Source organism: Rhinolophus hipposideros (assembly GCF_964194185.1).
Source record: "Rhinolophus hipposideros genome assembly, chromosome: 11".
Lineage (NCBI taxonomy): Eukaryota > Metazoa > Chordata > Mammalia > Chiroptera > Rhinolophidae > Rhinolophus > Rhinolophus hipposideros.
Genome location: NC_138057.1, coordinates 77,437,561 through 77,464,816, shown reverse-complemented (window position 1 = coordinate 77,464,816; position 27,256 = coordinate 77,437,561). Strand labels below are relative to the sequence as shown.

Genomic DNA, 27,256 nt, shown 5'->3' with positions numbered 1-27,256 from the left:
CGGATTTAAGTTTTGGAAAAATCAGTCTGGTCCTGTGGAAAGAATGAGGGGGAGGAGCAGGGAGTTCCACTCGGAGGCTAGTGCAGAAATCCCCGAGAAGAAATGATAGTGGACCGAGTCGGGCACTAAGGGGTTGGTCTGAGAGATCCTTAGGACTTGGCGACTGGACCAGGAGCTGATGAAAACGCAGGGGCCGAGGCCGACTCCCAGTTTCCCACGTGACAGCCGAGTTGCCTGGTGGCCCATTAACTAGCTGGGGAAGTAGCATCGCGTTTGGAAGGAAGACGACTGCGTTTGGACGTGTGGGTGTGAATTACCTGTGGAGCACCCAGGGAAGATGTTCAATAGGGCGCTTGCATATAGGGGCTGGCGCTACGAGAGACGTCGGTGCTGACGGGGAAGGTGGAGTCAGTCCCGCCCTGAACCATTGCCTGGGATGTGGTGAGCCGCAGAGCAGAGCGGGACCCCCCAGAGGCCAGGAACAGCCCCTGAGGCGCGTGCTCACCGCTGGCGTGGCGGCCCCATCCGCTCCCTCCTCCCACAGCACACGGGTCCACGGTCTAGGAGAGGCGCTGCCGCGGGACCCCGGAACCTTCCGCAGCCGCCGCCTACGTTCGCCGCGGGACCCTTCGGAGGCACCGGTTCTCTGTTGCTAAGGGGCGGCCCCGGAAGTGACGCGCCCGGGGTTTGTTGACAGCGGAGGCGGCGGCGACTGCAGGCTCCGAGCCGTAGGAGCCGGATCGGGGGAGGGGCCGGGCCCCGGAGCCAGCACCCGGCGGCCCGCAGCCCTAAGGGCAAGGTAACGGCCACGGGGTCCCCCCGGCGCGACCCCCTCCCGCCCGGGGCTCCTGCCCCCGGGATCCCAAGCTCCGCCCCGCCGACCCCCGTGTTCCCCAGACCCCGGCCCTAGCCTGACGAGGTCCCCTGCCGGCCCGGGCCGCATCCTCTGGTCCTCCTCGCCGAGTAAGCATCCCGTCCGCTCCGGGAGCCAGGGGATGTATCTGCGTGCTCCCCCCTGGCCTCCTGCCTCCGGCGCCTCAGCATCGCCCAGCGTCGCCGCTGCAACCGCTCGCACAGGTCCATCTCCGCCAATGGTGGGAGGGCTCCCTCCTCTAGCCCTGCTGCCAGGTCTGAGAAACGTGCCTTTCAAACTGAGCTCCCTTCCTCCAGAGAGAAAATGACGCCCTGTTGGATGTCACTACAAAATGGGGGATCGGTGCTGAAAGGGCCGACAGGGCCAGCCCCTGCCCCTCCTACCTGTTGGATGAGCTTAAGTTCCCCCAAAACAGTGCTTAAAAGCTCAGGGGCGGCTGGGATTCTGGATCAGCTCCTGAAAGGGATGACAAGGTGCAGAGAAATGCAACGGGGTGGGAGGGGGACGGGGTGGGGTTGCCAACCTGAGGAACCAGGAGCCTGGTAGGTGGGTTGAAAGTGAAACCGACTGTGCGAGCCACTGCAGCTCTGGGTGGAACTTGACTTGGCTGCTCTTTGGCCCAAGGAGTCCACGATTCCCAGTATTTGCCTGTGCCGGCCAGAGCGTTTGGTTTTTCAGGGGCAGAGAGAGATGTCTGATGTCCCCACGGGAAAAGCGCCCCGTAGGATCTTTCCCACAGAATGTTCCTCTTCGGGGTCGAAAGGGGCTCGAATGAGCGTGGAAGACAGCTTTGAACAGGGTCGCAAGCCACTATACTTAGCGCAGGAGGTGGTTGCCAGGAGTGAGGGGCCTCTGTTTCAGTTCTTTCAGCAAATAATAGACATAATACGCAGGGTGGCCATGGAGAAAAATAAAAGCAGGAAGGGCTATGGAAAGGGCCAGAGAGTAGAGGCACCTTTTTATAGAGGGTGGTCAGAAAAGGTGTCTAATTAGTTGATATCTGAGCAGCGACCTGAGGGAGTGAGGGAGCAGGCCACGCAGCTCTCTGAAGGCAGAGCATTCAGCAGCAAGTGCAAAGGTCCTGAGGTGTATCCCTGATGATTTTAAGAAACCGCATGCGGTCAATAGGGCCGGAGCAGAGGGAAGGATGGGAGGAGTGGTTAATGAGAAGAGTGGATAGAATATGGTGAGGAGGATATCGGGCTGTCTGTGTGATGCACGGTCACGGGGTGTCTAACGGGGCACCCTTTCAGAACTACTAACTTGAAGTGTCTGGTACTTGGAGAAAATACAGATTTGTTTTGGATGACAAATGGCCATTGTGCTCTGGCCTTGAGTTAGTTGTAAGTACCCTTTTTCCATCTTTGTAATGACCATTGATGGAATAAATACAAAAAGGACAGCCATAGACCACTGTGGTTAAATCAGATCATGCCACTCCTTCCTTGTTGTGAGAACTTGGACAAGGGACCTTTTTTCACCTCAGTTTCCTCATCTGTAAAATGGGTTAAATGACAGATCACACACTAATTGGCACATATAAGTACTCAATACTAGTAGTTGTGATGATGATGACGAGGAGGAGGAAGTATTTGAATGTGTCTACATGAAAGCCTTTTTTTTTTTAGCACCAGCTGGTGGTGTCATCCCTGAGCCAGTGGAATTTTGGGGAACAGTTGGGGAGACAAGATAGAAACTTCCTGTTACCCCTCAGTGGGAACAGTGATTGCATATCCTACAGGGAGGATGGTAGCTTGCTCCTGGCTTTTTGGCGACAGTGGAAGGTGATAGGGACTTCTTTCTAAAGAGCTCAGCAAATCCCCATTCTGCCACATAAAACAGGCAACATGGCAGTGTTAAAATAAATATGACGTGAACATAGGTTGGGAAGGGCAGCATATGTTGACCTTAGATGTGTGGTCGGGGTGTATGTGGCTGACCTGCTGATGGAGATTGTCGATCCCAGAAGTGCCCAGCAGAGGCTGAGATTTTGCAGCCTGCCTTATAGGGAGTGCAACAGTGGTTGATCTCCCTCCTCACCCCCTAAGCCTGGACTGTGTCATCAAGCCTGGGTCATAGCTGAGCAGGACAACTGGGCCAGAGGATTTGAAAATGAAAAGGCAGAGCGCTTAGATGCTGAGAGCCAGCATGTTGGGGGAGGCTGTTGTGGCTAGAAAGTCAGAGTGGCGATCTGGGGACCTGGGTTCGAGCCCCAGCTCTGCGGCCGGCTCACCATGTGAGCTTAGGCAGTCCCATCCCCTGGCTGGGCCTCTGTTTTCCTATCTGTACATTAATTCTGAAGGCTGTTGGGAGGATGAAAGGAAACAAGCTTGTGAAAGAATTCGATGCTCTCTAAAGCTCTCTACAAAGGTAAGAGCCATTCTTGTTATTGTTAGTGTCACCAGGGTTCTGCAGACATATTTTGGGGGTCCCCTGGGCAGAGGGCTTTGGTACCCCAGCTGTTCTTTACTCCTGAAATGGGAATTCAGAGTCCCACCTTGGGTCATCTATTCGGGGATCACTGAAGCTTCAGAAATGAGCAGACGTTCCAGCTTCAGAAATTAGCAAAGGGTCTCTCTGAGCATTATTCTCAGGAAATCCCTCCATACTTAGTGGTTACCACCTTCTTGCCATCATTTCGTGGCATGTCCTCAGCAACCCCACAAGGTAGGTACATTTGCAGCATGTTGACAGAGAAGAACCTTAATGAATATTGAGGCTGTAAATATTGCCCGGGCACCTTGTGGAGTTGCAGCTCCTTCACCCACAACCAGCCAGTCACACACTCACTGTGTCATGGAGACGCCAACAATCACACGGGGTCCCTGCCTCAGGAAGCTTCCCATCCCATGGCAAACAAATGGTATATGCCCACACAATGGTGACCAGCGATACCCAACCATCTGTGGGTAGTGCCCAAGGACACTCCACAGAAGGCAGCGCTGAGGCTTCGAGAACCAGTTCCCGCCTGTAGCATAATAGTAGAGAGAACCAGGCACTTACTGGGGGACGTTGGGTAAGTCCGTGCATTTCTTTGAACCATAGTGTCTCCATCTGGAAAACAAAGTGATATTCCATATGTCCCTCGTAGGTTATTTGTGGCTCCAGTGAGATCATGCATGCAAAGCTCAAACCACTGGGTCTTGAACTAACGAATATATGTATACATGTCGGCATGTACATTACTTCGCCACTCAGCCTCAGCTGCCTCATCTGTAAGTTGTAGATTAGAATAACTCCTGCCTCCTGTGGTTGTTGAGAGAATTCGCAGAGTTCTTGGAATATGGTGCTCCGTGTGGACATGAACATTAAGGTTCATTAGAAGCTAGTATCCCCCAGACCCCTCTGCCTCCAGGTGGCGCCATCGGGCGGTGATGCGCATTCTCAGTCCATTTCCACACCTGCCTAACATAACCCACCTTGCAGATTTAGAGCCTGCAGGCTGACGGCCTCTTGGGGATGCTCTCGGATCCTCACCTGCACCCCTGGCACTTGCCCTGACTCCCCTCTCAGCAGCTTCTCACCCCCCATATCTGGCCTGTGATCCACTCCCTCCTGGAAAGCTTCCAGCCTCTGTAAATAGGGCACTTGTTTGGGTTTTCCCCCCAGCTCCTGGGTTAATATTTCACAGGGTGGGCGCTGCTCCAAGGCTCAGAGCTTCTGGCTCCCCCAGCCTCTCTGTCGGCGGGGTGTCAGGACGCTGGCGGGCTCCCATGTTCCCAGCTCTGCACCTTAGTTTCTCTCCCCTCCGTTGGATGGACGGAAGACTGAATGGTTTGGTGAGAAGCACAGGTTTGGTTTAGGGTTGTGTCCTACTGTAGTGTGGTTTCAGGCAAACCTTGGTGTTTTCATCAGAAAACGGGAACTGTCTACCTCGTGCTGTCGTGAGGTGACTCAGGCAAAAGGAAACCTTTATTCCGTTGGTGCCAGGCACAGGCTGGCCACTGAGGACCCAGGAGCATGCAAGCAGCCAAGGTGCTTGTCCTCCCAGAGCTCACGAGCCTAGAATAGGGTTGTTGGACAAATCGTTACACAAATAATGAATTGGCTGCAAGTACAGGGTCGTAGGGGATGCCGTTTTGATGGTTAAATAGGAGACCGTATGAAATAAAGCCCGTAAGGAGCTCAGCGCCATGTCAGGAAGCCGCCAACACGTAGGTGGCAGCAGCTGCTGCTGCTGTTCTCTCCCCATTGTCCCCCACCCCCAGGATGTCATAGGCTCATGATAGATCCAGTTTTAGAGAACCTGCACCAGTAGGGATGGAGAAAGACACAGGGCTGTTCTCACCACGTGGTGTTCTGTCATAATCAGTTCCCTCTGTCCCCAGTTGCCAGAATCCCAGGTGGCTGGTGACTGCCACGAAAATGAGGAACTCGAGGGAGTGGGTGGACAGAGATGGCTGCCTCTGGCGGGTGCCAGGCCTGCAGCTGGATGCGGCACAAGTGGCCGGGCACTCCAGCCCCCAGGCCTCTCAGCCTCGGTGCCAACATGAGGATGGCTCCTTCCTCCAGCTCACCCAGCCCCAACCAGCGCAGTGGGCACTCCCAAAGGCAGTTAGCGGCTGGTGCCACTGCCTGGTTTGTATTTTGGGGGCTTTTGGTGACCGTGGCAGCTGACAAGGTGGTGTTTCTTCCAACTGGGGAACAGCTTTGGCAGAACGGCTACCTGGGTGACTGGGTTCAGACCTGCAGAACAGGCAAAGCCCCTGGTGGCTTTCTGTTAGGGTCATGAGGGTTCTCTGCGGCCACTGGGTGCCTGGCACTGTCCGGGGCACAGTGGGCAGGGAGGATACGAGAGCATGCTTTTCCTCCAGCTTCCACGTGTGGCACACCTGCAAGTCCCATGTCATCCCTTCCACAGGTATATGTTGACACCCCACTATTTGTCAGGCCCGCATGGGTGCACAAAAGCCCTTTTGTCTAGCAAATGGTTGTGACGCTGGGCCTGCGGTACCAGTGCCCCACACCATCTGTCCTCAGCCTGTGCACATCTTTCCCGGCTTCCTGGAACGCCTTTCCCTTCTCTGCCCACCACCAGAATAACTGACTCATCTTTTGCGTAGAAGCCGAAATGTCACTTCCAAGGAAGCCTGTTTGCCTCCTCAGACCAGGGCCAGTCCCCGGCACAGGTATCTAGAGTCCCAGGTATCTCCCTCTCCCTCAGAACCGGACGAGACTGCCGGGTTCCTGCCTTCACAGAGCTGGGCTCCTGGCAAGGAAGCCACGGTGATAAGCTAGCATCAGTGCAAAGTGTGAGTTGTTATTGTGGACGTGTTGGGGGCATCCTGCAGTCGCACCTTGGCAGGTCAGGGAAGGCTTCCCAGAGGAGACGATGATGACGCTCAGTCCTGAGGCTGAGTAGGCAACCGCTAAAGCGAGGAGTAGAGTTCAAAGGTGGTGTGGACTGCAGTGGTTGATGCCGCTTCCTGGAGGAGGGCCATGAATGTGTCTTTGGAGGTGGGAGCAGTACTTAGAGTAGAAAGCGGAAACGTGAGTTGAATTTGATGGTCCAAGTTGAAAGAGAACAGGCCTGAAGGTAAGCCTATTGCCCGTACAATGAAGGAGGCCAAGCCACATAGGGGAGCCGTGGGCACCAGGAAGGCCAGAGAGCTGCTTCTCATTCTGGGGGCCTTGAGTGACGGCTCCAGGAGGTTAGACCTGTTGGTTTCCAGCAGTGACTGTCTCCCTGCCAGCAGTGTTCCCTCTGGCTCGTTGCCCAGGTAAGAGACTCGGCGGCTGGGCTCTCGAAGGTCTGACAGGGAATGAAAAACAATGGAAGGCCATCCCCAGGACCCAGGCAGCCTGTTTATTGTGCCTTCAAGGGTGTCACGTAGCCAGTGGGACAACTGACACAGTGGGCCTCGTGACAGGAGACCCAGGCCTGGGGAGCACAGGCCTGGAGCTAGGCAGGAACAGACCCTGCTGTACTTGGGGACTAGGGCAGGTGAGGTTGGAGGGGGGTGATGATGATGGTGATAGTTGCTTTCTACAGAGCAGTTACTAAATGCAGGCACCATGCTATGGCATTCCATGTTTCTATACAAAGCGCTCCCTATTTTAAAGAAGAGCTTGAGGCCCAGAGAGGTGAAGACACCTGGCCAAGTTCACCTGCTCTTAAGCAGCAGGGCTGAGACTTGAAGCTGGGTTGGCCTGACTCCCAAGCTCTTACAGCAAGGTCACCAGTAAGTGATGGGACCTAACTTAGGACTAACTGGCGATTCCAAAGGGCATGGTGTTCTGGATTTCCTAAGCCTGGAAGGCTCGAATATGGATGTGGAGTTTCCAAGAAGCCAGGGACAGTGGAGGGCCCCAGACTCCTTGAGAACCTTCCGAGAAATGGTGTGATGGAGCCCAGGAGACCAGGCTCAAATCCCAGTTTGGACAGAGGAGCCTCTCTCTGTGCTCGAGTTCGCTCATCTATAAGATGGTATTGTGGGGCCCACCCGGCGGCTCAGGTGGTTGGAGCGCCGTGCTCTTAACACCGAGGTCACTGGTTCAATCCCCACATGGGCCAGTGAGCTGTGCCCTCTGCAGTTAAGACTGTGAACAATGGCTCTCCCTGGAGCTGGGCTGCCGTGGGCTGCAGTGGACTGCTGCGGGCAGCCAGATGACCAGTGACCGACTGCCTCAGCCGGGGGGAGCGCAAGGCTCATAATACCAGCATGGGCCAGCGAGCTGTGTCCTACACAACTAGACTGAGAAACAACGGCTTGAACCTGAATGGGGGGGAGGCGGGAAAAGGGGGAGGGGAAGATGGTATTGTAACCACCATTTGTTGTACACTTAAGTCGTGTCAAGCCTGAGACTAAGCATTTTCCCAACATTTCATTTATTCCAGGAAGCCTGTGAAGTAGGGATTGTTGTCCCCATTTTCCAAATAAGGAAACTGAGGTCCAGCGAGGTTAAGTAATTTACTAGTGAATTGTGGCATCAGGTTGAAACAAATCTATCTGACCACAGAGCCTGTACTTTTTTTTTTATTAAAGAATCACATTAGATAAGGCAAGGCCCACAGTGTGGGTGGGTGGAAGTTCGATGAATTTCCAAAAGGGAGCAGACCTGTCCCTGAACTTCCAGAGGCCCCGCTGTCACTTTCTAATTGCTGCCTGCCCGCAAAGGTAATCACTACCCTGACTTCTGACATCATAGATTAGTTTTGCCTATTTTTCCCCCTTTCTGATGTAGACTCTGGTAGGAAAATGTTTGGGATTAATTCCTGACTGTCCATGATTCTATAAATGGTTGATTTGTTTTCTATCTCGTTCACTCCGTTTGAGTGTGATGGTTCAGTTTTCATTCCCTGTTAGCCACTTATCAGAGCTGAGGACGCACCATCGGTTAGATCACCACTTACCTGCACCACGACTCCCTTCTACATCTGGACCTCTTTGGTGTCCTGGCCATTTTCTTAACTTTTTATTGAATTATAATATATATTTTTAAAAGTACACACATCATGATATACAGCTCCCTGAATATTCACAAAGCGAACACTCCTGTATATGCAGCACTCAGGTAAGGGACTAGAAGCTACTAGCATCCAGCATCCAGCCAAACCCCCAAAGTAGCCACAGGCCTACTTCTACCAGCACAGATTAGACTTCCTTGTTTTTTAACTTAATGGAGTAATCCATAAATGGATTCATACAGCATGTGAATATATACTCTTGTGTCTGGCTCCTTTCACCAAACATTGTGAGTTTCATCCAAGCTGTTGTGTTAACATAATAGTAGTTCATGCATTCTCATTGCCATGTAGTATTTCATTGGCAAATAGATCGTAATTATTGGAATGTCAGCGGACATTCAGGTTCTTTTCTGGTTTTGGCCATTATAAACAGTGCTGCTGTGAACATTCTGGTCTGTGTCTTTTGGTGAACATTTATATGTGCCTTTCTGTTGTTGGGTGTGTACCTAGGAGTGGAATCACTGAACGTTGAATATAACGGGTGCCAAAAAAATGTATACAAGTAGACACTTTGGTCAATGTTGCTCATGCAGTAGTTCTCCATAATCAGAAGTGTCAGGACAGTATTGGTAACCACTTTGAGCACCTCTTATTATTACAGAAGTCAAATGTGACTTGTAGTCATCTTTTGTTATTGGTATATATTAAATATTACAATTTTAATACAGTTTTCCTTTCTTAAAATGTGTATACATTTTTTTGGCACCCTGTATGTGTGTCTTCAGCCTTAATAGCTAGTGTCACACAACATTCCAATTACACTCTCAGGTCACACCAATTCACACTCCCACCAGTAGTGTGGGTGGTGTCTCGTTGTTCCATATCTTCATTATAATACAGGCTTTGTACCGCCTTTATTGTTGCTGTTGTTTTCAATAGAGCCATTCTGGTGGGCGGAAAATGATTATTTCGTTGTGGTTTTACTGATACCAATGAAGCCAAGCCCTCTTCCATGTTTCCTGTCCATGAAATGTCCACTCAGGTCTTTTGCCCATTTTTAAATTGGCTATTATGTCCTTTTTTTAAAAAATTGATTTGTAGAAGTTGTTTATATAGTCTGAATATGAGTCCTTTGTTGGGTATATTGTTGGAAATATGTTCTACTCTGTGGCTTGCTCTTTTTCTTTCCTAATGCTATTTTTTGATGAAAAGAGTCTTAAATTTTGAAGCAGTCCAATTTATCAATTTCTCTTTATGATCCGTGTTTTTTAATCACCTATTTAAGAAATCATTGCCTACTCTAAAGCCGTAAAGATATTATTCGATGTTTTCTTCTAGAAACTTGATTATTTTACCTTTAGGTCGAAGGTCCATCTCAAATTAATTTTTGTGTGTGTATGAACAGAAGTCTCTCTGCTTCAGCGCAGACCAGCTTACCATTTTTCCCCCTATGACTCTTATTTAAGAAATCTTTACCTATCTCAGGGTCATGAAAATAGTAGGAGACTTCACTTGTTTAATAGCAGTTCTATTGAGCATTAATTCCTGTATCATACAGTTCGCCTATTTAAAGTAGATAATTCAGTGGTTTTCGGTCTATTCACAGAGTTGGACAGCCATCGCCACAGTCAATTTTAGAACATTTTCCTCACCCCCCAAAAGAAACCCCAAACCCACTAACAGTCACTTAACCTCCCAGGCCTAGGTTTCCCTATTCTGGCTAGACACTTTATATCAATGGAATCATACAGTATGTGGTCTTTTGTGACTGGTTGCTTTCTCTTAGCGTAATGTTTTCAAGGTCGAGTGTTGTAGCAGGTATCTGTACTTCATTCCTTTTATGGCTGAATAATATTCCATTGTATGGATAGGCCATTTTTGTTTATCCATTCATCGGTTGATGGATATCTGTGTTGTTTCCACTTTTTGGCTATTATGAATAATGCCACTCTGAACATTCGTGTACAGCTTTTTGTGTGGATGTGTATTTTCATTTCTCTTAGAAGGAACCTTCGTTCTTCATCATATATCATGAGATTCAGGAGGAACGTGTCTATGAAGCCCAGGCACATACAAAGTGTTCAAACAGTGACAGTTATACACAGGGTAGGTTACACTGTAAGACACACCCCCATATAGCTATTAATGAAGACCCCTATTATCCCCATCCAAGCATTGGGTCCCCAACACACACAAGCTGCCCACAGACATTGTGAACGCCTAGAAATGCTTAGACAAGGCCCCCTGCTCTTTGCAGGTCAAGTCACGCATAGATGGTGGCTCAGGAGAGAGTGGCAGGGAGGCAGTCAGGAGTCCTGGGCTGTGGCCCTCCTAAGCTACTAGTTTGTTTTTTAATTAAAGTTTATTGGGGTGACAATTGTTAGTAAACTTACATAGATTTCAGGTATACAATCCTGTACTACATTATCTGTATATCCCATTGTGTGTTCACCACCCAGAGTCAGTTCTCTTTCCATCAGCCTATAATTGATCTCTAAGCTACTAATCTGAGTGTGACATGTGGGACCTCAATTTCCCTACTCAGAGAGTGGACATAGGGCAGCTGGGGGGTCCGGCCCTTGTATGTGGCTCACTCAGTTTCTCTCCCATGCTCTAGGCTGTGGCTCTGCCAATGATCCTGTGAGTGCCGAGGCCTCACCGTCGCCCCTGGAGGCCCCTGTCCGGGAGTGGCCCACCTGCCTGCCCCCAGCATGGCATCTGACACTCCTGAGTCCCTGATGGCCCTCTGCACCGACTTCTGCCTGCGCAACCTGGATGGCACGTTGGGCTACCTGCTGGATAAAGAGACACTGCGGCTACATCCAGACATCTTCCTGCCCAGCGAGATCTGTGACCGGCTTGTCAATGAGTGAGCCGGCCTGGAGCTGGGGCAGGGCTACAAGTCTGGGGACGAGCACGTGTTGAGAGACTGTGACCATTGTGTGTGTACCATGTAGGGTGTGACTATGGCTATGGACGTGTGAGGATGTGTGTGCCTGCACATGCGTGTCTGTGGGTGCAAGAGAATACTGGTGTATCCAACACTGTCAAGTTATATGTGTACATGTTGGTATGTGTATGGAGGGGTGTGCATGTGAAAGAATAGGTACATGTACACACTTGGGCTTCTGCAGCGCAGGGATTGTTTGAGTGTGAAACTGCAGGTATGCATTACACCTATGAGCGGGTATAGAAACCTGCACGTAAATGAAGGACTTATGGCTGTCCTGCATGTGCGTGCACACCTGTGCCTGTAAACACATATCTGTGTGTGAACGTGGTCATATACGGGTTTATACACCAGGCCCAAATACTGGATTCATGACTAGGATTCGAGTCATTCAGAAAATTTTTATGTGGCCCCTCCAAGGGACTCCCCACTAGTAGGGGCCCCTAGAAGCATGATGTGTGTTCACTGACCGCTGGAAATTCATTCGAGGTGCGCAGAAAGGAAACTATTAGACCAGACAGTTACATATAAAAGTGGGAACCTGTGTGTGAGCTGACGACGGGGCCCAACTTATGATAATGTTCTGATCATTTAATGTGGGTCAGGCAGCACTGGCCTGGATGCTTTGCACACCAGAGTTATGTCCATTTTACAGATGAAGAAACTGAGGTCTGGGGAAATTCAGTGACTGGTGTGAAGTTGCCTAGGTGGTGAACAGCCACGCTGGATTTAGATTCCAGAGTGTTTGTCTCCAAAGCCTTTCCCACCAGACCAGGATTCTTGTATGAGCTGCTGTCTCAGCAGGGTTTTAGTGAGTGCTTGCCTGCAATCAGCTGGGGACTCCAAACCCCTTGGCTTAATCTTCCTGTTGGAAAGGGCCCTGGGAGGGGCTAGTCAAGGAAGCAGAGCCGGCTTAAAGAAGATGAGTGTGGACATGTATGTTTGTTTTAGAGGTGTCTGTGGTTTGGGCGGGGGGAAGAGCTTGGGATTTGCTATTTGATAAGAGGCCCCTTTATCACCAGGTCTACCTTTGGACTCCTGGTTGCAGGGGTTCCTGGGAGGCCACCCTCAGTCTCACCTGTAGAGTAGTCAGTGTCTAACCAGACACTATTAGGAAGAGGGGGAGATAGGTTGCTGCTGGGGATCAGAGAAGGCTTCAGGGAGGGGAGGGCTTGTGCTGGGCCTGGAAGGGAGGACGAGGGTCGCGGTGCCCATCCCCTGAGCCAGGCTTCCTTCCCTCCCAGGTACGTGGAGCTAGTCAATGCCGCCTGCAACTTTGAGCCACACGACAGCTTTTTCAGCCTCTTCTCAGACCCCCGCAGCACCCGCCTTACCCGTATCCACCTCCGCGAGGACCTGGTGCAGGACCAGGACCTGGAAGCCATTCGCAAGCAGGTGAGCCCTGCCTCACCAGGCACCTGGGATGGCTGTAGGAGGCCGGCCCCGAGATGGTCAAAGAGTGAGGCAGGGGCCGGGGCCGCTCGCCTCCCGGGCAAGAACCCCAGGGCCCCGCCGGTGTTCTTCCCCCTGTGCTGACCCCTTCCCAAGCCCACCTGTAGCCAGGGCCAGGCCTAGGGCAGGGGCCGCACAGGGGTGATGACAACTGTGCCTGCTATCAGGACCTGGTGGAGCTGTACCTGACCAACTGCGAGAAGCTGTCGGCCAAGAGCCTGCAGACGCTGAGGAGCTTCAGCCACACGCTGGTGTCCTTGAGCCTCTTCGGCTGTGCAAACATTTTCTACGAGGAGGAAAACCCCGGGGGCTGTGAAGACGAGTGCCTCGTCAACCCCACCTGCCAGGTGCTGGTCAAGGACTTCACCTTCGAGGGCTTCAGCCGCCTGCGCTTCCTCAACTTGGGCCGAATGATCGATGGCGTCCCTGTGGAGTCCCTGCTGCGGCCGCTCCACTCGCTGGCCACCTTGGACCTCTCAGGCATTCAGACAAGCGACGCGGCCTTCCTCACCCAGTGGAAGGACAGCCTCGTGTCCCTTGTGCTCTACAACATGGACCTGTCGGATGACCACATCCGGGTCATCGTCCAGCTGCACAAGCTGCGGTGAGCGGCCAGCCCAGAGCTTGCTGGGGCTGAGTGGGGACGTGGGTGTCGTCAGTCCAGAAGGTTCCTGAGCCCCTTACCAGGGAGAAGGTGGGCATGGAAGAGACGGTCCCATTCCTTAAACTCAGCTAGTTCAGGGCTGTTGAGGGCACCTGGGTCCCAGCAGGATTTTTCCCAGAATGCCCTGCAGCAGTTGTGTTAGGGGTCTCCCCTGCCATGGACTGAAGGAGCAGGGGTCTGTGAGGTAGCCCCAGCCTATGTCTGGCCCCTGACCTGTGCCTCCCCCCACCCCGATCTCCAGACACCTGGACATTTCCCGAGACCGACTCTCCAGCTACTATAAGTTCAAGCTGACTCGCAAGGTGCTGAGCCTCTTTGTGCAGAAGCTGGGGAACCTCATGTCCCTGGACATCTCTGGCCACATGATCTTGGAGAACTGCAGCATCTCCAAGATGGACGAGGAAGCAGGGCAGACCAGGTGGGGAACTGCCCGCCAGGGTCGCCGGTGGGGTGTCTTTCAACAAGTCTCCCTCTGCCAAGTGCTATTCTGGGTGCAGGAGATAAAGAAATGAACCAGGCCCTGCCCTCTCCAGGCTGTATGAGCCAGTGAGGACAGCCAAGTCATCATTAGGGGAGGCACAGGGTTGCCGTGACGATCAGGAAGGAGGGAGGAGGAGGAACGGCACACAAGCTGTCCTAAAAGTACGGTCTGAGGTTGCCCAAGGAAGGGTATTCTAGAGGGAACATCTGTGCAAAGGCTGGAAAGTGTAAGCACCAGGAATGACTGGGCAATTCCGACGCTCAGACTGGCCAGAGACAGTGTGGTGGTGTTAAGATGAGGCTGGTAGTATCTGCCACTCCTTAGGTGTTGGGATAGATAGTGTTGGTTGGTTGCGAGATCTGCTTCAAACCCATCCAGCTGTAATTGGCCGTAAGCCCTGTCCCCAACTATACTTTAGCAGGGTTTGGTGGATGGGCATGTCCCTTCCTGATCGTTGGTGGAACCTAAAGGTGACACGTCCTCACTAGAATGGCAGATAGCATTTTCCAAAGATGGCTATAACCATATTGTCCGCCCCACACGTTCTTCTACAATGTGGCCTTGCCAGCCTTCCACCAATAGATGGGGTCTATGTCCCCTGCCCTTGCAAGGAAAAAAAACGATGAGCTGGAGGGCCTAGAAAAGGGCCCTTGGTAAATGCCTAGCCACCCCCAGGGAGAGGCCCACCTTCGTGCTGAACACAGGGCAGCCCCAGACCCCTGCCCCTGACCCCAGCACCCTCTTCCCCCAGCATCGAGCCTTCCAAGAGCAGCATCACGCCTTTCCGGGCTCTGAAGAGGCCACTGCAGTTCCTTGGGCTCTTCGAGACCTCCCTGTGCCGCCTCACTCACATTCCAGCCTACAAAGTGAGAGGGAGTGGAGGAGGGAAGCCACAGGGAGCCCTGGAAGAAGGGATGGGGGTGGGCTAGGGGCCCCAGGTGTCTGCCCTGGGGCCAGAGACGGAGCTGAGGTCTGAGGATTCCACCACTTGGCTTCTTCTGGGTTGTTCTGAGCATGCCTCCTCCCCAGGTAAGTGGTGACAAAAACGAGGAGCAGGTGCTGAACGCCATCGAGGCCTACACGGAACACAGGCCTGAGATCACCTCACGGGCCATCAACCTGCTTTTTGACATCGCACGCATTGAGCGTTGCAACCAGCTTCTGCGGGCCTTGAAGGTCAGCCCCAATGCCTGGGGTAGAAGGGGGCCCTTGGGCTCCTATCCATCCCCACCTGGGGGGAGCTAGACTTGGCTATCTCTCCTCTATACCCGCTCCTCATCCCCAGGATACAAGCAGTCCTACCTCCTAAACCCCAACCCTACTCTACAGCACCCCACTTGCCCCAGCCCTGGCCTTGTCCAAACACCATGGCCCTGCCCTAGTTTCTGCTCCCCAACCCCCATGTCTGCCCCCTCCAGGCCCAGAGGGCCTGTCCCAGCCCCCTCGCAGAGCCCTGGGCCTGTCCCTGCACAACTTCCACAGTACTTGCCCACCTGGACCCGTACCCTGTCTTCATATAGCTGGTCATCACGGCCCTCAAGTGCCACAAGTATGACAAGAACATTCAAGTGACAGGCAGTGCGGCCCTCTTCTACCTGACTAACTCCGAGTACCGCTCAGAGCAGAGCGTCAAGCTGCGGCGGCAGGTCATCCAGGTGGTGCTGAATGGCATGGAATCCTACCAGGAGGTGACGGTGAGCCCCCTACCTGCCACAGCCCTGCATGCTCTGGCCCAGACCCTCTTGTCCGGCTCTCCCTGTGGCCCAGCCTCGCCAGCTGGCTCACAGGGCCTCAGGGTGCCATGCTTGCTCCCACCCTCTCTTGCCTGGCTCTGCCCTGCCCCCTCCCCATCCCCTTTTCCCATAGCATCACTTGCAGACTCGGGGACCTGGCATTCAGGGCCCCCTTACCCGGCCCCACCACCGTCCACCCAGGGACCCTGTTCTCCTGGCCCTGGGCCTCTGCTTACGCGGACTCCTTAGCCCTTCTACCTAGTGACACTGCCGGGGGCTATGTTTTTCAATAGCTGTTTTTCTTATAAAAGTAATGAAAATGTTTACTATAGAAAAATCGTAATGAACAGATATGAAGAAAAAACCCAGCCATAGTCCCAGCACCCAGAGATAGCACCTGTTAACACTGAATGTCTGTCATTCCAGATTTTAGGCTGTGCGTATTTATTTAGTAAATGGGGCTCACTCTGTGCGTAAGGCTCGTGTTACGTGGACTTTTATTTCAACAGTGTCTTGTGAATGTGAACCCGCCCCATCAACAAGCATTTTACAACAAAAGCTTTAAAATAATTTTTCTCTTCTGATTAAAAGAGAAAAATTAAGACACCAAATGCTTAGAAAACAAATTCAAGTAATACAAAAATGTATTAACTAGAAGTAACAGTTGTTCACAACCCCAGCTCTCCTCCCCCAGACAGCTGGTTTTAATGGTTCAGTTTCATAACTGTTGGTGTCAGCAGTGTTCAGCGTCCTCACCCAGGGAGAGGCCTCTCGGGTGCTGACTCTGTTTTGGAGCTCAGAGGCAGTGGCCAAGCCCCAACCCCTTCCTGGGGCTCCCCCGAGCATATGGGCTGCAGTTATGGAATCTGCCCCCCGGTTGAACATTTTGGTTGCTTTTGTACATTTTGGCTATTTCAAATAAGGCTTTGCTGACTACACTTAATTGATTATCCTTATACTATATTTAAAAGTCGAATTGCTGGGGCAGTGGGTATGTGTATTTTTAAAACATTTGGTGTGTAGTCTCAAATTGTCCTCCAGAAAGGCTATGGTGGGGCTATAGCCTCCGCAGGGACGAAAAGACCCACTTCCCCACTTTCTGCCAACTGCAGACTTCAGAGCAACTGTTTTTTCCACATTGAGATTGATTTTATAAGCAGGTTAAAAGGGGCATCTTTTTTTAAATGAAAAAATGCTAGTTGAAGACTCTCAAACAAATTAACAAACTCTATCAAAGACATGGAAAGTAAAATAACAAGATGTCATGTTTCATCTCAAGAGATTGATGGTACCCAACGTTGACAGGTTGCAGGAAGAGCACTCTCGCACTTTCCACTGGTGAGGTATGAATCGAACAACTTTTCTGGAGGGCAGCTGGCAGAACCTGCCAGACCTATAAATACATTTATCTTTTGGCCTAGGTATTCCACAGCAAGAATGTCCTTAGAGGGAAAAGCTATACATACACCCATTAAATAGAAATCAGAGAAAACCAAAATGTTTTAGTAATAGCGGCCTGGAAGAGTAACGTATGATCCACCCACATATTGGGACATTACTGTATATCTGTGTATCCTGACCTAATAGGATGTCCACTTCACATTGATAAGAGAAGTTTTGGACCAATTTGTATAATATCTTTTTTTGCCTCTCCTCTCCCCCAAATATATATTTGTATTTGCATAGTAGAAAAATCTAGAAGGATGTGCACCAAACTTCTCACAGTGATTACTTCTGGGGATTGAAGTAGGAGACTTGAACTTTCTGCTCAGATAGTATTATTTGAACTTTTTACAGTATTGGTTTTATAATTTAAAATAAATTTTTTCTCAAATTAAAAAAATATATGTGTTTTTTGAGAGGAAAGACAGAGTTAACCAAGGGTGATATCCTCTAATTTACATAACTAATAAAGTATGGTGAATTTCCAATATTTAATGAGAAAGGATGGAAGGAAATTAAATGACAAGGAAAATGTGCTGAAAACACTGTAAAAAAAGAAAAAAGCCTGCAGACAATGCAAAGAGAGATTGAGGATGTGGAGCAAGTAGAGCTTTCCTGCACTGCTGGTGGGAGTGTAAACTGGTGCAGCCACATTTGAAAACAGCCTGGTGTGACCTGGTATAGTTGAAGACATGCACCCATGCTGACCCAGAAGCTTCACCTCACGCGTGTGTACCCTAGAGAAACCCATGAGAGTGGAGATCAGAACGCATATACAAAACATTGTTAAAAGCAGTCAAACACTGAAGTCCAGCCAAATGTATACTAGCAGTGGAATGGCTGAATGAACTGGAATACTATACTGCAATGAAAAAGGAAAGCATTTCTGCTGCGTACAACAACGTGGGTGATCTTGCAAACCTATGGTTGAACAAAAAGAAGAAAGGTACTAGAGAATCTTTTGAATGAAAAAGCAGGGATGGTGGGTATCTCTAGTGGAAAGAGGGGCTTATGATCAGGAAGGGACATATGGGGACCTCTGGGTGCTGGCCATGTTCTATTTCTTGACCCAGGTGGTGGCTACATGGTGGTAGAAAAGCTTGTTTGCTTTATAATTATTTGTAAAACTATGCATTTGTATTTTATACACTCTTCTATATGAATAGTTCACGTTTTTCTTAAAAAGCCTTACAGCCTCCTCTTCCAGGAAGCCTTCCTGGACCACCACAACTCCGGATGATCTCTCACCTCTAGCGAGCCCCTCGAGTCCAGCTCGAGTCTGCCCCTGACTGTGCTCCACTTGTCTCCATCCCGGCCCAGGTCCAGCGGAACTGCTGCCTGACCCTCTGCAATTTCAGCATCCCCGAGGAGCTGGAATTCCAGTACCGCAGGGTCAACGAGCTCCTGCTCAGCATCCTCAACCCCACACGGCAGGATGAGTCGATCCAGCGCATTGCTGTGCACCTGTGCAACGCCCTGGTCTGCCAGGTGGACAATGACCACAAGGAGGCCGTGGGCAAGATGGGCTTCGTTGTGGTGCGTGCACGCGGGCTGGCCCTCCCTGCCTTCCTCCTTTCCTCTGCCATAGCCCCATTGCCACATGAAGGAGTCAGGCTAGACCAAAGGACGGATTTCCTAGCAGTGAATGTTGCTTATGACCCCCATACGTGTCCATCACCTACAACATTCTGTCATCCTCTCCCAGCCCCTCCATTCACCCATTAGGCCCCACTGTGTAAGTCACTCCTGCTTCCTCAGACCAGGTGCCCTGATTTTTCTTCCCAATTGGGATTAAATAACGGAAGAACTATCTATGCAATGTCGGCCTCCCACTGGGCTGTGAGCTCCGTGGGGAAGGACCCCATGCTTGTTCCTTCCATCATTATGTCCCGAGCAGCTCCTAGCATAGTATCTAGTACACACTGGGGAGATAATAAATATTTGCTGAAGGAAGGAAGGAAAGAATGAGGAAGGAATGGCCAGTCTCCTCATTTTGTCTCTGGGGAGGCTGAGTTCCACAGAGGGAGAGGGCTGTGCCCAGAACCACACACGGAGTCAGAGTGCAGCCAGGACTAGCACCCAGACCTCCTGATGCCAAGTACCAAGTCTGCGGATTGCACTTTTTCAAACAGCCTCCCAAATAGATGGGCAGCTTTGGTCTTGTTAGCCAGGAATAGAATCGCTGATGCTTCTCTCTCCATCTTGGTTCTTGGGGGGCATGAGAGCTCTTGAGGCCTGGCCCCCTGCAAGTTCTCTTCTCTTCCCACAGACCATGCTGAAGCTGATTCAGAAGAAGCTGCTGGACAAGATAGTAAGTGGAGTCTTCGTGGAGCCATTCTGCTATCTGCATCCCACGTGGGGACTGGTTTTCCCCTGGGGGGTGAGGGGGTCAGTATTTTGCCAGGGGACCCCCTCACTGGGTGCCAGGAGCCCTCAGGTCCTGTTCAGGTGAGCCGGTTCTGAGCCCTCCCTGCCTTCAGTGTGACCAGGTGATGGAGTTCTCCTGGAGCGCCCTGTGGAACATCACGGACGAGACGCCCGACAACTGTGAGATGTTCCTCAACTTCAATGGCATGAAGCTCTTCCTGGACTGCCTGAAGGTAGTGCCTCTCTGCGGTGGCAGCCTCCTAGAGCACCCACACGGCTACTCATCTGTCCCCAGGTTCCCCACCAACCAAATCCACCAGCAACCCTTCTCATGGTTCCCACGGAAGGGCAGCCCAGGATTTGCTGCAATCAGAAGCTCCAAGGAGCATTTGAGATCTTCCTTCCCAGCATAGCTCATCAGATTGGCTCAAATAAACTCTTATGAAAATTCAAAAAAAAAAAAAATAGAAAGGAAAAAGCAGCAGCAGCTCCAGAGACCTTCCCTCACCCAGATGGCCAGGCTGGGCCCTCTCTGAGAGCCCTCCCTTCTCAGCTCCACCCTTCTCAGCAGTGCCTTCTCAGACTGCCCAAGCCTGGCAGGGGTCCATTGGGATGTCAGCTGGACTGAATTCTGTCCGGTAGGATGGGCTGTTCCTCCTAAAACTTATTCCTTGTTTTCTTGCTCCAGTTTCTTGGAAGTTTCCATTAAACTAATATTTTGAGCTTTGGTAAACAGAACCATATTTGTCCCATTCACAGTTTTATAGGTCCCATCTCCATTCAGCCTCTGATTTTGTGGCAAGGAGCCCCCACCATTTTAATCCTTATAGTGTATACCCAACACTATCCTAGGTGCATTAGAAAGTAGGAGGACAGCATATTACATCCCCTCTTTGTCTACTCAGAATGGCCAGACAGACGCTCATAAAGTTTCTAGGTTAATACCAGACACTAATTAAGTGCTAATTGATGTGGCCCCAATGGCTCTCGTTTCATCTCCCCAATGGCCAGGAATTCCCAGAGAAGCAGGAACTGCATCGGAATATGCTGGGATTGTTGGGGAACGTAGCAGAGGTGAAGGAGCTGCGGCCCCAGTTAATGACTTCCCAATTCATCAGTGTCTTCAGGTTGGTCCTTCTCTCCTTTGCCTTTTTGCCTTGGCTGCCAGGATGCTCAGAGCTCCAGTCTATGCTCAGTCACAGCCACTGCTCTTAGCCTAGATTTCTGTTATAAATGTCGCCTTTCCTCTATAATGTGGTTTCTTATTCATTGAACCCTCCATAAATGGTCATCATGTAGCTATATCTCATCTTAGTTACTTCAGGTGCCTTTTAGAAGTCATCTGGGTATGGATAATAAGTAATAAAGAAATCAGTAGTACCTCTGGCATCTGCTTTGTCAATTAGGGTCCAGCAGCTGGTGTCTGAAGAGGGACTTAGAGGGAACTGGACTCCATTTTTCTCTCTTCTTGGCAGCAACCTGCTAGAGAGCAAGGCCGATGGGATTGAGGTTTCCTACAATGCCTGCGGCGTCCTCTCCCACATCATGTTTGATGGGCCTGAGGCCTGGGGCATCTGTGAACCCCAGCGGGAAGAGGTGGAGGAACGCATGTGGGCAGCCATCCAGAGCTGGGATATCAACTCACGGAGAAATATCAACTACAGGTGTGCAGTGGGGTGGGCGGGGGGGTGATACTAGGACAGGGCGCTCGTTGCCCGCACGGTCCGGTCTCTCTTCTCGCCTCTTCTGGCCCTCTGTCGGCTCTGTCTTACTGAGCAGAGAGGCGCACATCTCAGCTGTACTGCTTGGTGCGTGTGTCATGCACACCAACACTATGTGTACCCAAAGCCTGCTGTTCACATACATCTGGTACACATTTATTTGTGGGGATGGGGAGGAGAAAATACAGACATGCAGGAGGAAACAAAACAAGCCATTCCAAACCTCGTTCCCTGAAAGAAATCCCTGTGACGTGCCGGTGTGTCCCCTCCCAGCAGTTGTACACAGATTTACATGCTTCCAGTCCAGCTGGTATCAGGTCATACTGTCTTGTGACTGAATTGCCAGCCACAGGTCTGGGTTTCTCGTCATGTTATGACTGGGTCACTTTCTATGTGTGGATGGCCCATCTTGCACTGATATTAACTTTGAAGTTGAAAAGCTGTGTTGAGAAGAAAGGGCTCATGCCTGCAGCTTTGCTGATGCTCCAGTTATGTCGTTCCCTAGCAGAGATGAAATGAAATCACTGGTCTGGGGATTTGCACATACATTTTTCAGGCTTCTGGATATGACTACAGATGGTCCATAGAAGGCCAAGTGCAATCACACATTCTTCTGCACCCCAGGGTACTTCGCCTCCATCCCCAGGCTAGGTCTCTTCCTTGCCGAGGTCCCCAGATTCTGCACCACTTAATCTGTGTCCCTTCTGTCTCCCTTACACGCCCATGCTCTTGCCGTCTCTCACAAGGCAACTCCCTTTGCGGAGCCTGAAGTGGGCTGAAGGGCCAGATGCCCCGTATCTCCTGCATCCTACTGGCCTGCTCATGGTTTGTCCATAGGACCCTCCAAAGAGGAGAAAGCCCAGCAAGATGCACTCCCTCTTCCCCGGCACGAGAAGTGACTCTGGTTTCTCTTCCCACAGGTCGTTTGAGCCAATTCTTCGCCTCCTTCCCCAGGGGATCTCCCCTGTCAGCCAGCACTGGGCCACCTGGGCCCTGTACAACCTCGTGTCTGTCTACCGTGAGTATTCACTCGCCCTTTGTTCAGACTCAGGGACACTCACCCAGCTGGAAGCAGACGTGGCCTCAGGAAGCTTATAGAGCAGGTGGGGAGCAGCAAGAGGACTGGCATCAGTGTTGGGGCCTCAGAGCACAACCCTCCACCCTCCAGCATTTGTGGGGCGCACAGCAGAAGGGCTTGCCTCTGCCCCAGAGCAGGCCTGGCAGCGAGATGGCCCGTCCAGAGTTCCCAGACAGCTTTCTTAATGCCTCCTGCTTCTATATGAGAGAATAGTCAAAAATCTCCACGCTTCATGTAAGACAGAGTAAGACCCACCCAAACGAAGAACTAACCTCTGAGGAAATAGACATCCAAGAGAACAGGAGAGAACTTGAAAACAAATCTTATCTCCTCAAAGAGAGTCCTTCCCTCCCCTCCCATAGAAGAGCCTGAACTGTCCTCTGTTCAGTGGCTTTGGGGAAAAAGAGAAAGAGGGTACAGTACTCAGAGACTTTATGACAGACCAAGTGAGACCCCCAGTTCTCTCCCTTACTAGTCCTGTGACCTCGTACAGGTTCTCTAACCTCTCTGGGCCTCAGTTTTCTCCTCTGTAAAAATAACACCTACCCCATGAGATTGATGTGAAAAGAGAACCAACATAAAGTGCCATGCCCAGTGCCTACATACTGCTCAGTCCTGTTAGCTGGCAGAGTGAATAAGAGTGCAGGCTCTGTGAGCAAACTGCTTGGGTTTGAAACCTGGTCCTACCACTGGCTGTGTGACTTTGAGCAGATTTCTCAACCTCTCTGTGCCTCCATTTCCTCATCTTTAAGATGGGATAATAATAGCACTTACCTCATAGGATTGCTGTGAAATAAGACATGTAAAGTGCTTAGAACATACCACATACCAACACATGTGCACATACTGACTGGTCAGTAAGCATTAGCCTTTTTTATTATTATTTGAGGTTAGTCTTACTAAAACGTAGCACCTTACCTCAAAGAGGCAGGCAGTGTAACACAGAGGCAGGAGCCCTGAGCTGGGACTCCCTTGGACAAGCCTCTGGAGTGATTTTGGATGAATTACTTCATCCCTCTGACGCTCAGTACTCTCATCTGTAAAATGGAGATATTACAAGTAGCTCCTACTACATGGAGCTACTGGAGGTCCATGGAAATACCCGTGTTTTCCATGGAATGTAAGCCCTGGCTACCAAGCACTAGAATGTTCCTTGTTGGAGTGACCCATGAAACCACCCAATCAGAAGGCATGGTAGTTCCAACCCTGCTGGTCACCAGAATCACCTGGTGGTATTTTGTTAAAAACACAAATAAATACAGGTTCCTGGATCTGTTGAATTAGAATACCCAAGGGCAAGGCTTAGGAATCTGGTTTTACAGAAAAAAAAAAACCTCAGAGAATAGAAGTCACTGATTGGGGTGATATTTTCCACAGGCTGAGCTCTGGGGAAAAAATGCTACTGCATGCCAGATCGGGAAGAGCCTTTCCTGAATATTCAGCCCTTGCTTCCCAGGTGGCCTTGGGGCTGGGCAAACATGGTTCATCCCGGGTGGCAGCAGTGCCCTCGCCCAGGCCTGCACCTTCCTCCCACCCCTCTGGGAGGGCAGTCCTCACCTCAAGGGGGGTGTCTGGGCCCAGGCTGAGAAGACCCACCCTGACCCCATGCTGTATGCTCCTATTGCCCCACAGCGGACAAGTACTGCCCCCTGCTGATCAAAGAAGGTGGGATGCCCCTTCTGAGGGACATGATCAAGATGGCCACCGCGCGGCAGGAGACCAAGGAGATGGCCCGGTAAGGGACAGGCAGTGTATCTGCCAGAGCCTTGATTTGGGGGAGTGGGTGACACGGCGGGGCCCCCTGGTGGTCCGGAATGGCTGAAATCCCCAGGGCAATGTGGAGTTGAGTGTGGAAATATACTGATGTCCCGCTGGGGCCGCCCTGAGTCTCATTTCAGCCAGTGTGGCCAGAAACTAGATGATCAAGCTCTAACTGGAGCCTCATTGCTCTTATTTGTAAGCTTCGTTTTCTTTTATTCCCAAGAAATTCCATCCTCTCATCACTGGGTGTCAGCAAGTCAGCTCAGAATTTTTCATTCCTTCTGGCCAAAGACATTCCAACTAAAGAGAGGACACAGTGTGGTAAAATACAGTCTAGAGATCAGGCGGGGCAGAGGGCAAATGAGTGTCTGAATGTGAAGGTCCCATTCAGAGCTGTCAGGCGTTTCATCGCTGTGTGGTTTTCACTACAGACTCTAAAATATCACCGGTTCTGACCTCACATTGATCTATACACAAGCGACTCAGGAAAGCTGCACGTCACACTCAGCAGTAATGACCTTGCTTTCTCCAGGACCCCAGTTCTAAACACGACGTAGAATAAAGAGTATCATGGAGGAGGGGCCTAGAGTTCAGAGGCTCCCAAGACATGACTGGCCCGTTTCTGCAGTTATTTTTGGCGAAAGGCACTGCTTAAACATGAATTGAAAGATTTGTCTGAGTTTTAGAACAGTAAAATAAGTGGTTCTCACAGCTCATCTCCCTAAAGAATCATCTGGAAAGACTATTAAAAATGTACAGGCCCCACCCTAGATGTTCTGTCCCAGTGGGTCTGGGAGGTGGGCCTAGGGACATTCATTGTCTGCAGGGATCCCAGGAGATATGAGAAGCACTGGGTAAGACTGACCCATAACCCACCCCAGACACTGTAAACATCTCTGTAAGACCTGATACGTGTCTCAGCAGGCCTGTCTGATGGCAGGTGTGAGTGACACTAACAGGGAGCTCAAGAGAAGTCCCTCCAGCTCGTCTCAACGCCTGTCCCACTCCACGTGGCCCTTACTTCCTAAAATATACTGGGGCACCCCTTTAGCACATACAGGCTGCGGTGAACACCCCCGACCAGCCCAGAGGCTTAGTGTTGAACAGGAAGGCCAGGGTGACACCTGATAGCAGTGAGCAGCGGTTCCCAAGGGCCAGACTGGAGTAGGTGAGAGACTGGAGGTGTGAGTGGTGGGTCCCAAACGCTGCGCTGGGGCCTGGCTGCTCAGTAGTACACAGCCCGTGCAAGCAGAGCTGCCCTAGCTCCACCACCCAGCCCTCGGGGCGGGTCTGCTGTGCAGTCACTTTGGGGACCGTTAGTAGACTTTGGAGAGGAAAAGGCCGGTGTGTGCAGGGGAAAGGTGAAGAAGGAAGACGTTGCTGAAGAAAGGATCAGAGGGTTTTGGAGGTCAGACCTACGCTGATTCAGGGGAGCCCCTAACCAGAGGCCCGGGGGTGGGGGAAGCGTGGGAGGAAGCTATGGTGCCGATGGAGGCCATGGCCACAGGCACCGTTTCCTGGGTACTCCGCACATGCCGGCCATTTGGGGCACACATCTCAGTCAGCAGCCGGTGGGTGATATTTGCCAACAAAGTCAGCGGCCTGATCAGCCGGGATGGACTTGGCCTCCCCCAGCCCAAGCCCGCCTGCCAATCCTCTGTCTCCCGTTGCCTCCAGAAAGGTGATTGAGCACTGCAGTAACTTTAAAGAGGAGAACATGGACACATCCAGATAGAGGCCTCCAGCTCATGGCCGCCACTGCTTTGGACCACAAGGCCAGCAGGAAGCACTCAAGCAGCCCAGATGGCAGACCCCCACCCGGGAGCCTCCCACTGGGTGAAGGGACACAGGGGACTTTTGCACAACCGACGCTTTTCCTTAACATTAGTGAGATATATATATTATATATATATATTATTTTTTTTTTTTGGTTAGGAAGTGTGAAGTTTTGTGTGTATGATTTCTGTACAAAAACAAAAGAAACACTCCCTGCGTCCTTGCAGCTTCCTTGGCCATGCTCAAGCCCCAACTCAAAGCCTTCATCGCTGCCACACTCACTCCCACCCCCGCCAGACTAAATGCCTCTAATATCGTGAGTGACCGGTCCTCTCCCAGTAACCTCAGACCCTGGCCTCGCTTCCTGTTAGGAGAGGCAGCAGGCTTTTAACAACCCACTTCAGCACCCTAACCACCCCCGCCAAAGCCCGAGAACCTCATCTGGGGCCCTGAGGGCAGCTGATGGGGTTTAGGGATTAAAACTAACCCCAGTGGGTCTCCCAGATGCCTTGGTGCTCCCAGCTTGGGCCATCTGGGGCAAGGAAGGGAGCCGTGCCCAGGCCTCGGCCAGGCAGCCGCAGCCCCAGACGCCCCTCAAGGAGCGGGGCTCATAGTGGCCCTGCTGCTCTCTGGCCAAGCCTGCCTGAGGCCACGCTGCTATGGAGGCTGCCTCCTAGTCTCCCACCAGGTCCCAGGCTGTGGAAGGCCCAGCCCAGGGCTGGTCAGAACTCGGGCAGATTTCACTGCCCCTTCTGCCAAACATACCCAGAACTGGCCCCCAGCTCCGGAAGCCAGCACCGTCTGGGGCCAGGGACTTACTCCCTTATTCCCCAGCCCTTCATCTGCCCGCAGACCCAAGGTGCCCAGGCACCCCACCAGCAGAACTGAGCCTGCCTCGTTCACCCCTGCCTGTCCCGCTGCCCAGAGGACCCCACACCTCTCTCTCAGGCAGGAGCGCCCCATGCCAGCCTTTCCCACAGCAAGCAGCAGGCAGACGCCTCCAGACCAGTGGGCACAGCCTGCAGTGGAGACCCCCACACCCCGGCGCTACCTTGGAAATCTCGGCTATGTTTCAAAGAAGCGTGAGCCTCGAATGTATTTCAGAATCTGTCCTCCCTCATCGGAACTCCGAATTGCTTCTGGTGGACAGACGGGGGTGAGGAGACCCCTACAGAACTGGGGCCTGGGTGCAGGCTTGACTCCACAGGCAGCCCCTCGGGCACGCTTTTCTTCCCTCCTCCTGCCCTGGGCCTGTTTTTGGGTTCTCCCAGCATTTCTGCCTCCAGGCAGAACAGGCTAGAGGAGCAGCCCAAGGAAGAGGCACCTGGCCTTTTTCTCCTGGAGTCTTTCTTTCCCAGCCCTGGGCAGGGGCAGCTGCCCTGCTTTCCCCCAGCTTGACAGATGGGCCACAGCTGCCCCTCTCTTCCATGCTCATGTGGCCTGAGCCAGACCCCAGGCAGAGCTCACAACTCATTGCTTTACCACCTGGGGCCTGGATGAATGTCTGTACTTTGGGATGTCAAAGAAATACATTTTTGTGCAAAGTGG

The 27,256-nt window shown here is 51.7% G+C and overlaps 1 protein-coding gene across 6 annotated transcripts; it reads left to right on the top strand.

Moving 5' to 3' along the window:
- The first annotated feature begins 450 nt into the window (after positions 1 to 450).
- Positions 451 to 27,256, top strand: ZER1 (zyg-11 related cell cycle regulator). 6 transcript variants are annotated; one of them, XM_081066623.1, is made up of 16 exons: positions 451 to 799; positions 10,900 to 11,151; positions 12,477 to 12,627; positions 12,852 to 13,288; positions 13,590 to 13,766; positions 14,581 to 14,695; positions 14,859 to 15,005; positions 15,350 to 15,523; positions 18,326 to 18,541; positions 19,275 to 19,316; positions 19,486 to 19,605; positions 20,384 to 20,499; positions 20,848 to 21,036; positions 22,014 to 22,111; positions 23,804 to 23,906; positions 26,561 to 27,256. In XM_081066623.1, the coding sequence occupies exons 2-16, from the start codon at positions 10,994 to 10,996 to the stop codon at positions 27,006 to 27,008; spliced, it is 2,691 nt and encodes an 896-aa protein (XP_080922749.1). In that variant the 5' UTR covers positions 451 to 799; positions 10,900 to 10,993; the 3' UTR covers positions 27,009 to 27,256. The 6 variants fall into 6 exon arrangements, with proteins under 6 accessions (XP_080922749.1, XP_080922751.1, XP_080922750.1 ...); XM_081066625.1 differs by having other exon boundaries at positions 665 to 799; positions 26,657 to 27,256; XM_081066624.1 differs by having other exon boundaries at positions 665 to 799; positions 15,350 to 15,517; positions 26,561 to 27,254.

Coding starts and splice junctions, on each gene's coding strand:
- ZER1 (XM_081066623.1), top strand. CDS start 10,994: ATGGCATCTGACACTCCTGAGTCCCTGATGGCCCTCTGCACCGACTTC. Junction 15,006..15,349: donor AGCTTCTGCGGGCCTTGAAG/GTCAGCCCCAAT, acceptor GTCTTCATATAG/CTGGTCATCACGGCCCTCAA. Junction 23,907..26,560: donor GAGACCAAGGAGATGGCCCG/GTAAGGGACAGG, acceptor ATCTGCCCGCAG/ACCCAAGGTGCCCAGGCACC.